Here is a 15,051-nt window from a genome sequence, read left to right as displayed (position 1 = left end):
AGGAAACAGAAATCTAGATCCAGGAGCCACAGAAGCCCCCCAACAAATTCAACCCAAAGAGGTCCATACCAAGGCACATAGTAATTAAAATGGCAAAAACTAGTGATAAAGAGAGAATTTTAAAAGCAGCAAGAGAGGGGTGCCTGGATGGTTCAGTTAGTTAAGCATCCAACTCTTGATTTCAGCTCAGGTCATGATCTCACAATTTGTGAGTTTGAGCCCCATGTTAGACTCCATGCTGACACTGTGGAGCCTACTTGGGATTCTCTCTCTCCCTCTCTCTCTGTCCCTCCCCTGCTAAAGCACATACTCTCTCTCTTTTCTCTCCCTCCCTCTCTCAAAATAAATAAATTTTTAAAAAGCAGCAAGAGAAAAGAAAACAGTTATAGACAAGGGAAACCTAAGGCTGTCAAGTGATTTTTCAGCAGAAATTTTGCAGGCCAGAAGGGAGTAGCATGAAATATTCAGAGTGCTGAAGGGAAAAAAACCCTGCAGCCAAGGATATTCTACCAGCAAGGCTATCATTCAGAATAGAAGGAGAGATAAAGAGTCTCCCAAACAAAAGTTAAAGGCATTCATGACTAAACCAGCCCTACATGAAATGTTAAAGAGGACTTTTTGAATGGAAAGGAAAGCACATAAGTAGGAGTAAGAAGAGTAGGAAACACAAAAGGAGTAAAGTTATGTGTATCTATAAAAATCTAGTCAAGGGATTCACAAAATAAAAATATATAAAGTATGACACCATATACATACCTAAACCATGAAGAGGGGAGAGTAAAAAATACATTCAAACTTAAGCGACCATCAACAATATAGACTGCTGTATGCATAAAATGTTATATACAAACCTAATGGTAACCACAAATCAAAAACCAGTAAGAGTTATGCAAAAAACAAACAGAAAGAAATCCAAGTGTATCACTAAAGAAACTCAACATGAGAAAAAAGAGCATGAGAAGAGAGGAATAGAGAACTATAAGCACAACCATAAAAAAGTAACACAATGGCAATAAGAACATATCTATCAGTAATTACTTTGAATGTAAATGTACTAAACACTAATAAGACATGAGGTGACAGAATGGATAAAAAAGCAAGACCTACCTATATGCAGCCTATAAGAGACTCATTTCAGACTTAAAGACACATGCAGACTGAAAATGAAGGCATGGAAAAGCATTTATCATGCAAATGGAAGTGAAAAGAAAGCTGAGGAGGCAATAGTTATATCAAACAAAATAGACTTTTAAAAAATAGTGTAATGAGAGATAAAGAAGGACACTATATAATTATAAAGGGAACAATGCAACAAGAAGATATAACAATTGTAAATATTTATGCACCCAGTAGGAGAGCACCTAAACACATAAAGCAAGTAATAACAAACATAAAGAAAGTAATCAATAGTAATACAAAATATTAGAGGACTTTGTAGCAATGCAACATAGTAAGTAAGTCCCACACTTACATCAATGGATAGATCATCCAAACAGAAAATCAACATGGAAACAGTGGCTTTGAATGACACATTGGACCAGATGGATCTAATGGATACATTCACAACAATTCATCATAACAGCAGAATTCATGTTCTTTTCAAGTACACATGGAACATTATCTAGAATAGATCACATGTTAGGCCACAAACCAAGTCTCAACAAATTCAAAAAGATCAACATCATACCATGCATCTTTTCCAATCCCAATACTATGAAACTAGAAATCAATCACAAGAAAAGAATATGGAAAAAGATGATATTAAACAATGAATGGGTAAACTAAGACATCAAAGATGAAATCAAGTAATATTTAGAGACAAATGAAAAAACCCAATGGTCCAAAATCTTTGGGATACAGCAAAAGCTGTTCTTTTTAAAAAAAAATTTTTTTAACCTTTATTTGTTTTTGAGACAGAGAGACAGAACATGAACGGGGGAGGGTGAGAGAGAGGGAGACACAGAATCTGAAACAGGCTCCAGGCTCTGAGCTGTCAGCACAGAGCCCGACACGGGGCTCGAACTCACGGAGTGCGAAATCATGACCTGAGCCGAAGTCGGCCGCTTAACCAACTGAGCCACCCAGACACCCCCAGCAAAAGCTGTTCTAAGAAAGATGTTTATAGTACTACAGGCCTACCTCAAGAAGCAAGGAAAATCTCAAATAAACAACCTAACCTTATACCTAAAGAAGCTATAAAAAGTTGAACAAACAAAACTCAAAAACAGTAAAGGAAGGAAATAACAAGAGATTAGAGCAGACATAAATGAAATAGAAACTAAAAAGAAAAAAAAAATAGGACAGATCAACAAAACTAGGAGCTGGTTCTTTGTAATGATCAAACCTTTAGGCAGACTCATAAACAACAACAACAACAACAACAACAACAACAACAAAAAGAGAGAGAGAGAAAGGACTCAAATAAACAAATCCAGAAATGAAAGAGGAGAAATAACAACCAACACCACAGAAATATGAAAGATTATAAGAGAATATGGTGAAAAATTATGTACCAGCAAATTGGACAACCTAATAGAACTGGATAAATTCCTATAATCATATAACTTCCCAAAACTGAATCAGTAAGAAATAGAACATTTGAACGGATGCATTACCAGTAATAAAACTGTATCAGTAAAAAAAAAAAAAAAAACTCCCAAAAAACAAAAAATTCCAGGACCAGACAGCTTCACAGGTGAATTCTACCAAACATTGAAAGAAGAGTTAATACCTATTCTTTTCAAACTATTCCAAAAAATAGAAGAGGAAGGAAGCTTCAAATTCATTCTATGAGGCCACCATTACCCTGATACCAAAACCAAATAAAAACACCACACAAAAAAAGAGAAGTACAAGCCAAAATCTCGATGAAACATAAATGAAAAAATCCTCAACAAAATTAGCAAACCAAATTCAACAATACACTAATAAAACAATCATTCATCACAATCAAGTGGGATTTATTCCTGGGATGCAAGAATGGTTCAACATTTGCAAATCAATCAATGTGATACATCACAGCAATAAGAGAAAGAATAAAAACCATATGATCATTTAAATAGATGCAGAAAAACCATTTAACAAAGTACAACACATTCATGATAAAAAAAAAAGTCTCAACAAAGTAGTATTAGATCGAACATACCTTAACATAATAAAGGCCATATATGACAAACCCACAGCTAATATCATACTTAAAGGGAGAATACTGAGAGCTTTTCCTCTAAGATTAGGAAAAAGACAAGGATTTCCACTCTCACTAATTTTATTCACCATAGTACTGGAAGTTCTAGCTGCAGCAACCAGACCAGAAGAAAAATGAAAGGCATCCAAATTTGTAAGGAAGAAGTAAAATTTTCACTGTTTGCAGATGACATCATACTATTTGTAGAAAACCCTGAAGGCTCCACTACAAAAACTGCTAGAACTGATAAATGAATTCAGTAAAATTGCAGAATTCAGAATCAATATATGGAAATCTGGTGAATTTCTATACACTAATAAATAGCAAAAAGAGAAATTAAGAGAACAATCCCATTTACAATTGTGCCAAAAATAATAAAATCCCTAGGAACAAATTTAACCAAGGAGGTAAAAGACCTGTACTCTGAAAACTATAACACACTGATGCAGGAAACTGAAGATGACACAAACAAATGGAAAGATACTCCATGCTCATAGGTTGGAAAAGCAAATATTGTGAAAATATCCATACTACCCAAAGCACTCTACAGATTTAATGCAACCTCTATCAAAATACCAACAGCACATTTTTGCAGAATTAGGACAAACAATCCTAACATTTGTATGGAACAACAAAATGCCCTGGGTAGCAAAAGCAATCCTAACAATGAAGAACAAGATTGGGGGAGGGAGGGCGGGTATCACAATCTCAGATTTCAAACCATACTACAAAACTAGAGTAATCAAAATAGTCCAGCACTGGCACAAAAGTATACATATAGATCATTGGAGCAGAATAGAGAACCCAGAAATAAACCCATACTCACAAGGTCAATTAATCTGTGACAAAGGAGGCAAGAACATACAATGGGGGAAAAGACAGTCTCTTCAATAAACAATGTTGGGAAAACTGGACAGCTACATGTGAAAGAATGAAACTGGACCACTTTCTTACACCACACACAAAAACTCAAAAAGCATTAAAGACCTAAATGTCAGACCTGAAACCATAAAACTCATAAAAGAAAACAGACAGTAATGTCTTGGACATCAGTCTTAGCAGTATTTTTCTAGATATGACTCCTCAGGCAATAGAAACAAAAGTAAACTCTTGGGACTGTATCAAAATAAAAAGCTTTTGCACATTTAACGAAACCATCAAAAAAACAAAAAACCTACTGAATCAAAGAAGATACCTGCAAAACATATATCTTATAAGGGGTTAATATCTGAAATATATAAAGAACTTACACAACTCAACCCCAAGAAAATAAATAATCCAATTAAAAAAGGGTAGAGAACCTGAAAAGACATTTTTCCAAGGAAGACACATACATGGCCAACAGACACATGAAAAGATGCTCAACATTACTAATAATCAAGGAAATGGAAATCAAAACCACATTAAGATATCAACTCACACCAGCCAGAATGGCTAGTATCAAAAAGACAAGAAATAACAAGTGTTGTCAAAGAGGTGGAGAAAAGGGAACCTTCATGCATTGTTGGTGAGAATGTAAACTGGTGAAAACACTATGGAACACAGTATGGAGGTTCTTCAAAAAAATGTGAAATAGAACTACAACATGATCCAGTAATTCCACTACTGGGTATTTACCCCCCACCCCACCCCACCAAAATGAAAACACTATGGAAAAGATATATGCATCCCTATGTTTACTGCAGCATTATTTTCAATAGCCAAATTATGGAAGCGGCCCAAGTGTCCAATGATATATGAATGGATAAAGATGTGATATAATATATATGTGTGTATATATATAGATATAATTATTATAATAATCTAAATGGAATATTACTCAGCCATAAAAAAGAATCAGCTCATGCCATTTGTGACAACATAGATGGACCTAAAGGGTATTACGCTGAGTAAAGTAGGTCTGAAAAAGACAAACACCACACAATTTCATTTATGTGTGAGCCCTATAAAACAAAACAAATGAACAAACAAAAACACCAGACACAGAATCATAAATACAGAGAACAAACTGGTGGTTGCCAGTGGGGAGGGGGGTAAAATACATGAAAAAGATTAAGACATACAGATTTAAAAAAAAGTGGTTGTGTCTTCTAAATACAAACATCTCAAAGTTACTCTTAGTATTTAAGTTATCTTATATTCCTATTTCTCTTTGTCCTGGACATGGGAATTCAACAAGTTCCATCTGCGTTACAAAATGAGTGTCCTCTGAGAGGTGATGGGACTTTCCTCCCCAGTGGGCAACGCTTTCAAAGGAGAAGAGTTTAGATCTTTTCAAGAATTGGATTGGAAACACAGGTTGATAATGTGATGTTAATAACTTACGCCTCATAGACTCCCTCTGTACCAGTGAAAAGGTAGCCAGTAGGGGTTTGCTGGAATATCTGCTGTGGATGAAACAAGACTGGCAGTGAGTGGACTACTACTGAAATTGGGCCATGGGTACATGGGATTCACTATACTAGTCTCCTTTTTTCATAATCAAAAGGCTTAAAAAAAGTGTAGACAATGTAAATTAAAATAATAAGTACACCCAAATAATCAGTAAGAATGGAAGATTAAACAAGAATGAAGAATTTAGGATGGTATGCACAACTATAATCCACAGATAATACAAAAACATATCTTAGCCAATAACTTAAATCTCTTCCCCCCATGTACATGGCTCCTACCTGGAGATATACCTATTGCTATACCCATCAAAATGGATTCACTGGACTTTTACTTTGCCTGCCCTGTCTTCGATGGAACATCTCCTAGTCAAGCAGCCCAGAGTGGTTAAAAAAAAATGGCAAAGAATCTACACAAGCCACAAGGTGTGTAAACCAATCCATGAGTATCAAAAACTGACAATCTAAACAATAGAAGGTTTGGTAAGAAAAGGATGTGATGGGCCATTAATTTCCACCTTGAATTTTTACTCTTTGAGAAAGTCACAGAAAGCTCAATTATTTCCAATTACATTCCTCTCTAAAGAGTAGGTTTCCAGTAATAAATGTTAATTAGGTAAAATGGCATCCTTGGTTCAGTGGTTCAATTAAACATGGCCACAACTACCAACACTCAACTTTTAAATTTATGCCACAATGAAAAAGTGTTTTTTGATAAATCCAACATATGAGGCACATTCTACCTGATATCCAAAGAAGACCATCAGCCACATATCCAGCATGACATGAAAGGGATCGGTCAAAGGACTGCACAAAAGTCCATTTGTTCTTCTTGGGGCAATATCGCTCAACTGTAGGCAGAACCTGGCGCAGTTCATTTCTACCCCCAACTGCATAGAGGTATTCATCCATGGCACCCAGCACAAAATGCTCCCGGCAGTTTTTCATGGGTGCTATCTCCGCCCAGGAATTACTGCGGGGGTCATAGCGACAGGCAGTCCTCACAGCACATGTCCGGCCACTAGCATGCTCAACTTCTCCTCCTGCCACAAACAGAAAGTCCCCCATGACTGCTACACAGTGGTGGCTCCTTCCCACGGGCATGGGAGCCAGCTCACTCCAGTTGGCAATGGCAGCTATGAGAGCATTCTCCTGGTCAACAGGATTGAAGTACCGAAGTTCCTTGACTTTACAGACCTCACGCTTTTTCCCACCAATGATATATAGAGTGTCTGACTGGAATCGCGGTTTGGTCCTGCGAGTTTGCCAAACGGGCTGTGCATAGATGCTCTGGTGGTACTCCAGGGCCTCATTGACAAGAGCTGTTGCAGTTTCACTTGCCTGGACGAGGGGGTGGGACAGGGCAACTGTATGGAGAGTATCCACATCCATCAGGCCAAAGCGTATATATTGCAGGAGCTCATCCATGTACTGGTAATGGCAGTTGTGTTCCAACCACCTCACAGCTAGCTGAAACAGAGGGAAGGGGGATGAGAGAATACAAAGGTAAGAAAGAGAACCAAAGCAGTGGTGTGCAGGCAGGTCACCTTGTATTCTTTCAGACACTTCATAAATGTATCATAAGATACATTTTTTTTCTTACAAATAGTGTAACAGTAGAATATTTTGATACTCAGCTGAGGAATATTTTTTCTGCATCAGCAGAGACAAAAAAGAGCTCAAGCATTCTTGTAGAGGTCAAGAGCAATGTTTAGCAACACTAGAGGAGACTTAAGGTGGCAATTGGGAGGAACAATAATCACTTTTCAAAGAATGAGAACACTGTTGTGAAACAGCCTGTTCTCGTTTCATGCAGAAGAGTCATGGTATACCCCACCCCAGGAATGTCTATGGTGAGCAGTGTCACCACAGTACAAGCAGTGTATGTCAACCCATGAGTCAAGATGCTGTATCAATTTGAGTACAAATGAAAATATGTGATCATCTGAGACCACAAGGTATACTTGGGAGAGAATCAATATGACACTAGTAAAAGGATTTAGAAACAAAGAGCACTTTCCCCCCTGTCCCCTTTGGTAGGTCTAATCAGTCAGGAAACAAGAGAAGAAAAAGGAAGACTGTAACCCATCAATTTTATTTTTATTTCCCAATTAGTTTTCATCTTGGAAATATTTGTTGTTTGCACATACAAGATACTGGCAATTTGTTAGAGCCGTTTTCACAAAACAGGATATGGAGAATGTTATCTTTTTTTTTTTTAATTTTTTTTCAACATTTTTTATTTATTTTTGGGACAGAGAGAGACAGAGATGAACGGGGGAGGGGCAGAGAGAGAGGGAGACACAGAATCGGAAACAGGCTCCGGGCTCTGGGCTGATGCCATCAGCCCAGAGCCCGACGCGGGGCTCGAACTCACGGACCGCGAGATCGTGACCTGGCTGAAGTCGGACGCTTAACCGACTGCGCCACCCAGGCGCCCCAAGGAGAATGTTATCTTTGTATTAAGGACACAACAGTGAAATGTAATCTTAACCTTTTTGTTTAGGTCTAGATCTCTTTCAAGAAGGAAAAGAGTAAGAATTCTGGGCTACAGGTATATAGAATTTCTTCAAACTAAAGAAGGTGTACAAAGTCATAAACAATAAAATTATACAATAATTTAGAAAATACCATCAACAAAAAAACCAATTCATGTTACAGAACACGTTATGTAGTTTAATTAATGTGACTTAATATTTAAGTTTGGCAAATTTTCCTACATACCAACATGAAATATATCTAATATCTCCAGGCAACACATTTGATATAAATTATCCTTAGCAGCACCTATATTAAGCTAGATCTCCTAGATAATATAAATGTGGATGTGAAGGAATTAGCATGAAAAAGTAAAGTAATAAATTAGAATATTAAGTAATTGTGACCAGTGAAACTGGGGTTCTGGCTCTGCTTTTCAGCTGATATGTATCACTGGGAAAAAAAATCTACAGAGGGAGGTGAAGGAAATGTAGTGCTCTTGGACCATTACTCCTAGGCAAACATGAGCTGGGTTTTCACCTGGTGAAAAGGATCATGAAACTCTCTGAAGAACTACATGATTTCATTTGAGAGTTTCATACATAGTTTCTGTATTCATTTTGACAAATGGCTCCAAAAGGCAAGGTATATTTGGGGCTTTTCTTTTTAGCTTTCTGAATGAAGAGAATATAGGAAATGAATTCACATCTAATATATACTAAATTGCATCTCTTGATGAACTACGTAGTAAAGAGAAATGAAAAAAGAATGCTAGGTAGCCTATCTCTGCCAAGAAGGCAGACAGCAAGGAGGGCAGATGACTGACATTCCCTAGCTGTTTTTCTAGAAGCTGGCTTTTTTTTTTTAACTTAAATAAGATACCAACTTGAAGAAAAAAAAATGTATCTGTGCATGGTAATAATGAACAATAATCAAAGATACTGTAGAAGAAAAACATCACTCAGCAATCACCAGGTCTGCGCCAGAAGTAGAGAAGAGTTCCCATAGGCAACATCCTGATTTTTTTCCACCCTACATTTAGAAATTTCAAGGAATGGCATTCCGCCATTTCCCTGGGAAGATAATTCAACAACTTAATAAATGATCTTCCATTCTTTGGCCACAGAGCTTTCAAAAGTTCTCAGGGATAAAGTCATCCATTCAAGGTCATTTGTCATGAACCAGGAAAAATTTTCCGAGATGTAATCTTTGATATTGCTCCTAATTTAATTGAGTAGTTCCAGCTGATACTGCTTTGCTCTGTAACATATTTCTCAGCGTCCTTACAGTCCTAATATTTCTGTAAATTTCATATGGATACTATAGGAAACGGCATGAGTGAAACATTAGATAAATATCCATCTCTCCATAGCCTCTTTTTAGGGCACAGTGCTTCCCATTTAATTATTTTTCTCTTTCCTCATAAATCTTTTCTTCCTATGTCATAATCAATCTTCTAATCCATCTCTTAACACTCTCGAGTTTATTTTTATTTTTCCAGCACTTGGTGTCACTTACTGCATGAAAAGTACACAAGCCACAGCTAGGGTCTGTGTTTAAGAAAATCTCTAACAAATCAAACTGGCAGTGGAACAGTGACCACTGTGATCTATCACTGATTAATTTCTGGATTTCTGTCTATTAGGCCTATATCACATGTATCACGAGGTTTTTCATGTTCAATTTCTCAATACTATGCATTATAGAATGCCTTGTGCACAAACATTTGGTTCGTATTTTCTGGCATAATTTTTATCTTATTTCTTGCCAATATTTCTAATTTCTCACAGACTTCATATAACTTGTGCAATTTTATCATTCTAAATATTTTCAGATTACGCAAATCATTCATAGTTACTGGGTTTATCTTTTCTCCAAATCGAAGGTAGATGAATTTACAATTAACTGTTCTGACACCAACCTCAAAGCAATCTCAGCTAGAATTAGTGTGGTTTATAGATTTAAATCCAGTGATTTCCAAACTTAGCATGCACACAAATTAACTGGGGTTTCTGGTCAAGATGCAGCTTCTGATTCAATAACTGGAGAGAGGAGAATAGGGAGTTTGCATATTCTAACCATCTAAAGGTGATGCATAAGCTGCTGGTCCATAGACCACACTGAGTCAGAAGATTCCAGACAGATTCCCATTCATGAAAGAGTAAATCAGTGCCTTTTCAGAGTAAATTGAGTCTTTTGTTTCAAAATTGCGAAGGCTTAAATCAAATGAAGTCTAAGTTGGATGTTTTAGTAAAAATATAGGACACTTATAGTTTAGTATTAAAGGTAAAACAATACATTTCCTATATGGTAAGATATGGCTAAGATCTTACTATGGGTAAGACAGCATATTTTGAGACCTCGGTTCTAGAAGGTCTATAAATCAAAGGCTGATTCTGACAGTATATAGTGAGTCACGTAAACAGTCTGCAGTTCTGCTTTCACAGTAACAAATAAATGTTAAAGGGTGCAACAAGGATGGAGCTAGAGCATATTGTACTAAGCAAAATAAAACAGAGACAAATACCGTATGATTTCACTCATATGTGGAATTTCAGAAACAAAAGAGCATAGGGAAAAGCAAAGAGGGAGAGAGGCAAACCAAGAAACAGACTCTTAACTATCAGAACAAACTGATGGTTACCAGAGGGGAGGTGAGGAGGGGGACTAGAGGATGGGGACTGAGGAGCGCCACTTGTCCTGATGGGTTCTAGATGCATGGAAGTGGTGAATCACTACATTCTACGCCTGAAACTAACATTACCCTGTATGTTAACTAACTGGAATTTAAATGAACACTTTAAAAAAAGAGTAATTGTACTCTGTTTTTACTTTCGTAAAAATGTAAAAGAGAAAAACCACGGAAAGCATAGATAACTCTTATTTATCCAAATAATGAAAAAAATGGCAAAGAAATTTCAGAACAATGAACTACCTCAAAATCACTTCTACACCATGACTTCTTCACAGAGTCATGCTGAATTAAAGGTAAGGTGGTTGAGGAAATCCTGGGGCCCATTTAAGGGGCCTCCATTACCCATTTGAAGGCTGATTCATCACCAGAGCATCACAGAACCTAAAGACCACAGTTAGCTTTGTAGTATATTCTGGTGCTTATGTTTGAAAACATAAGGGAACTGGTGGTTTTTAATCACCCTACACTGAGAAAGCATAAATCAGGGCAGGCTGAAATCCTATTCTATTTTACTTACTCTAGCATACTGATATCCCCATCACTCTAAACTGTAGCATATTTTAATTAGGAGAAAAATGGAGCAATTAGCAAAAGTCTTTATCTCCCACTTTTTTAGGAGACAAAGCCAGCAAGAGTGGAAAAAAAATTAAAGATTCTGTCTGGGAAGGCACACAAAGAGTACCATTATGCAAGATGTTTCCTAAACCATGTGAAACACAAGACAGTATCATCTCTAAAGACTACAGGAGGGGCACCTGGGTGGCTCAGTCTGTTAAGCGTCCGACTTTGGCTCAGGTCATGATCTCACCGTTTGTGAGTTCGAGCCCCACGTCAGGCTCTGAGCCTGGAGACTGCTTCAGATTCTGTTTCCCTCTCTCTTTGCCCCTCCCCCACTGTTACTCTGACTTTCTCTCAAAAATAAGCAAACATTTAAAAACATTAAAAAAAAAAAAGACTACGGGAGATCTCCCAAGCATTTTGCCTGACCCAGTCTAGCTCATCTTACCCTGATGGAGAATCGTTTCTTCCTACAAGGGGCATTTGCTACAGCTTATTCCAGCTTCAACACATCTCATCCTCAGATCCTTGATAAGAACAATGCCTGCACACAGTAGGCTATACATATTTGTTAAAGGGAAAATTATTTACAGGGCACCTGACAGGCTCAGTCAGTTGAGCATCCAACTTCGGCTCAGGTCAGGCATGGTTCATGGGGTTCGAGCCCCACATCAGGCTCTGCACTGACAGCTCAGAGCCTGGAGCCCGCTTCAGATTCTGTGTCTCCCTCTCTCTGCTCCTTGCCTGCTCACACTCTGTCTCTTTCTCTTTCTCTAAAGTAAATAAACATTAAAAAATATTTTTTAAGAAGGGAAAATTATTTACAACTGTTCTTCTGCTATTTCTCATATTCTTCTTGAACAAATAATATCAATTCCTCTATATAATTATCTACCTATCACAGGTTTTGGTTTCCTATTATCTCATCTTCATGGCTTTCCTCTAAAGTCCTTATAAACTCTAAAAATGTCACACAACAGCATGCAGTGTACTAAACTTACATATATAAGACCCTTGTTTTACTCCTTCACATGATTGGTGCCAACCACCTCTATTTGAGGTTCTTGGCAATGCAATGAACATCATAGTCTTTTAAGCCCTCAAATAAATAAAATATTAGGGTAAGAAAACACTTTAGAATCCATTTGGTATTTGGTTCAAGCTTCTCAATTTTACAAACAGAAATCAAATCTAGACAAGTTATCTCTCTTACCTCAAGTCGTGCAACTAATTAGAAAAGCTGGAACTGAAACCCCAGTTTTTTAGACTCTTAACTATAGACAACAAACTGAGGGTTGCTGGAGGGGAGGTGGGTTGGGGAGATGGGTGAACTGGGTGATGGGCATTAAGGAGGGCACGTGTTGCGATGAGCACTGGGTGTTGTAAGTCAGTGATGAATCATTAAATTCTACACCTGAAACTAATATTACACTGTATGTTAACTAACTGGAATTTACATAAAAATTTTAAACTACAAAAATAAATTAATAAAGCTGAAAAAAACTAAAAGAAAAACAAACCCAGTTTTTAAATTATACAACTATTTTTCTATTGTATCATATCATCATTCTTTTTCTCTTTTTTTTAGTGTTTTTTTATTTATTTTTGAGAGAGCACAAGCAGGAGAGGGGCAGAGAGATGGGGGCAGAGGATCTGAAGCAGGCCCTGCACTGACAGCAGCGAGCCCAATGTGGGACTTGAACTCCCGAACCATGAGATCATAACCTGAGCTGAAGTCAGATGCTCAACTGACTGAGCCACCCAGGTGCCCCGATTATTATTTTTCCATCAGTAATCATTTTTTTGATAAATTTTTTTAAAGTTTTATTTTATTTATTTATTTTGAGACAGTGACAGTGTGAGCAGAAGAGGGGTAGAGAGAGAGGGAAAGAGACTATCAAGCAGGCTCTGCACTGTCAGCACAGAGCCCAATGCAGGGCTCGAACCCACGAAACGATGAGATCATGACCTGAGCTGACACTGAGAGTCAGACACTTAACTGACTGAGCCACCTAAGCGTACCAACCATCAGTAATTATTTTGAGATAGAATGTAATTAAGACAAAGATAACTTCCATATTTAGAGTTAAATTTAAAAAATAAAGTATTTTTTAAGAATGTTTTGCTTGAAGATAGGTGGACAGTATTTTTCAATAAGTCTCATTTACGGATTACTTCAACATAAAAAGCATATATTTAATGCTTTTAAAAATTCTTTCAATGCTTTAAAGAGTGTGTAATTAAAGAACAAATATTTAAGGTAAAAGGCCTTAATATCCTTTGAGTCTTGAATTATTGTTTTACTTTTACGGAATATGTATTTTAATTCTAGGTCATTTCTTGTTAACTAAACCTGGCTCAAAAATATATAGAAAAGGCAATCCTTTCCTATTAGTTTTCTCAGTGTATCCCCACTGATTACCATTCTATGGAGTAGCATATATGATATATCATATATATATATATATATTATATACTTATATCATATATATATATATGTAAAATCCTATGGTATATAATCTTAAATTCTACAAATTTTACTCTAATTCAATTTAAACATACAGTTTACTCATGCATTTCAGGAACATATCAATGAGCAAACATCACATCCCTAATATTCTAAATCCTCAGGAATCCAAAGGAATCCAAATTCCTTTATTGTTCATACTCAAACACAGCCAGAAGCTGTTTTGAAATCTAAAATTCCTAATCCTTTCAAAGCAGCAGCTGTTTTGAAGTCTAACTCTTGCTTATATATGTATGTCTTGTCTGTATGTATACTACACAAAATGAACCCAAAGTAATGTCAAAACAATAACAAACCTTACATTCAGAGATTTCCTGAAATATATATGAATTATAAAGTCATCCCAAATCCAAGAACACACATCTTCCATAGAAGTCCTTTATGTCTTGCAATGCATATAAAAAATGCCCTTTACAGGGGCAGTTCTCTTCAGATCAAATCTTTTTAATCAACACTAACGAAAGATAAAGTCCTTGCCACATTGTTCAAAGCACTATTTATTTGTGTTCAAAAGTACTATTTCTTTGTCTTGATTCACAAATTTTCACTGAAAAGGATGTTCTTAATCACAGTACTTATCAGCCAGAGCTGAGTAAGCAAGGACTGATATTTTTGCCCACAGCCTTATTCTGCCCCCCTGGCCAGGGGCACCTGTAATTATTCTCCTATTTAAAACTTTGTTGTACACAGCTTTGCTGAAGGGGCAAACCAAACCCTCCCTCTTGCAGGAGCCCATGCTGTGAAGGCACAAGTGTCTATATCCTTGCCAGTCCTGTCATCCTGCTGAGATAAGCCAGGGCACCAGTCTCCCCTCAGTGCCCAAGAGGCAGCATCAATTCCACACTTCTGCAAATTCAAAAAGGGACAAAGAAAGGGCACAAGAGCAAATCAACAACCAAATGACATTCCTAAACCTCCAAAAAGAGCCGGCATGTTAAAGAGCGTTTGGCCAACCGGGGTGGCAAGCCATGGAAGTATCTTTTAATACACTAAGTGACAATGCATGGACAGTTTTTCCTCTCTAAATGGAGTATCAAGCAAACTTTCCATCTTCCAGTCCATGTCCTCACAGGGATGGTGCATGACTGTTATACATTACATTAAAGAACATCATTTTATACATTATTCTATAATGCCTTAAATCCTAGTAATATAAACATAAAACTTTAGCAAGATACCTTCCTAATGTTACTTTAGATCATAGGTGTGGACGATTCTC

General features: G+C 37.0%; 1 protein-coding gene across 7 annotated transcripts in view; it reads right to left on the bottom strand.

Annotated features, from left to right (window-relative positions):
- KLHL32 (kelch like family member 32) overlaps window positions 1-15,051 on the bottom strand; it is a 251,317-nt gene that overhangs the window by 55,561 nt on the left and 180,705 nt on the right. For 2 of the 7 annotated variants that reach the window (XM_043591974.1, XM_043591975.1), the window contains exon 7: window positions 6,318-7,044. In XM_043591974.1, the coding sequence (XP_043447909.1) occupies window positions 6,318-7,044 (727 nt within the window). Of the gene's footprint in view, window positions 1-6,317; window positions 7,045-15,051 lie in introns of those variants that run through there. The other 5 variants (XM_043591977.1, XM_043591976.1, XM_043591978.1 and 2 more) reach the window with 4 other exon arrangements.

This window comes from Prionailurus bengalensis, chromosome B2, assembly GCF_016509475.1.
Source record: "Prionailurus bengalensis isolate Pbe53 chromosome B2, Fcat_Pben_1.1_paternal_pri, whole genome shotgun sequence".
Classification (NCBI taxonomy): domain Eukaryota; kingdom Metazoa; phylum Chordata; class Mammalia; order Carnivora; family Felidae; genus Prionailurus; species Prionailurus bengalensis.
The sequence above is the reverse complement of the archived record's forward strand: the minus strand, read 5'-3'. Positions and strand labels throughout refer to the sequence as shown.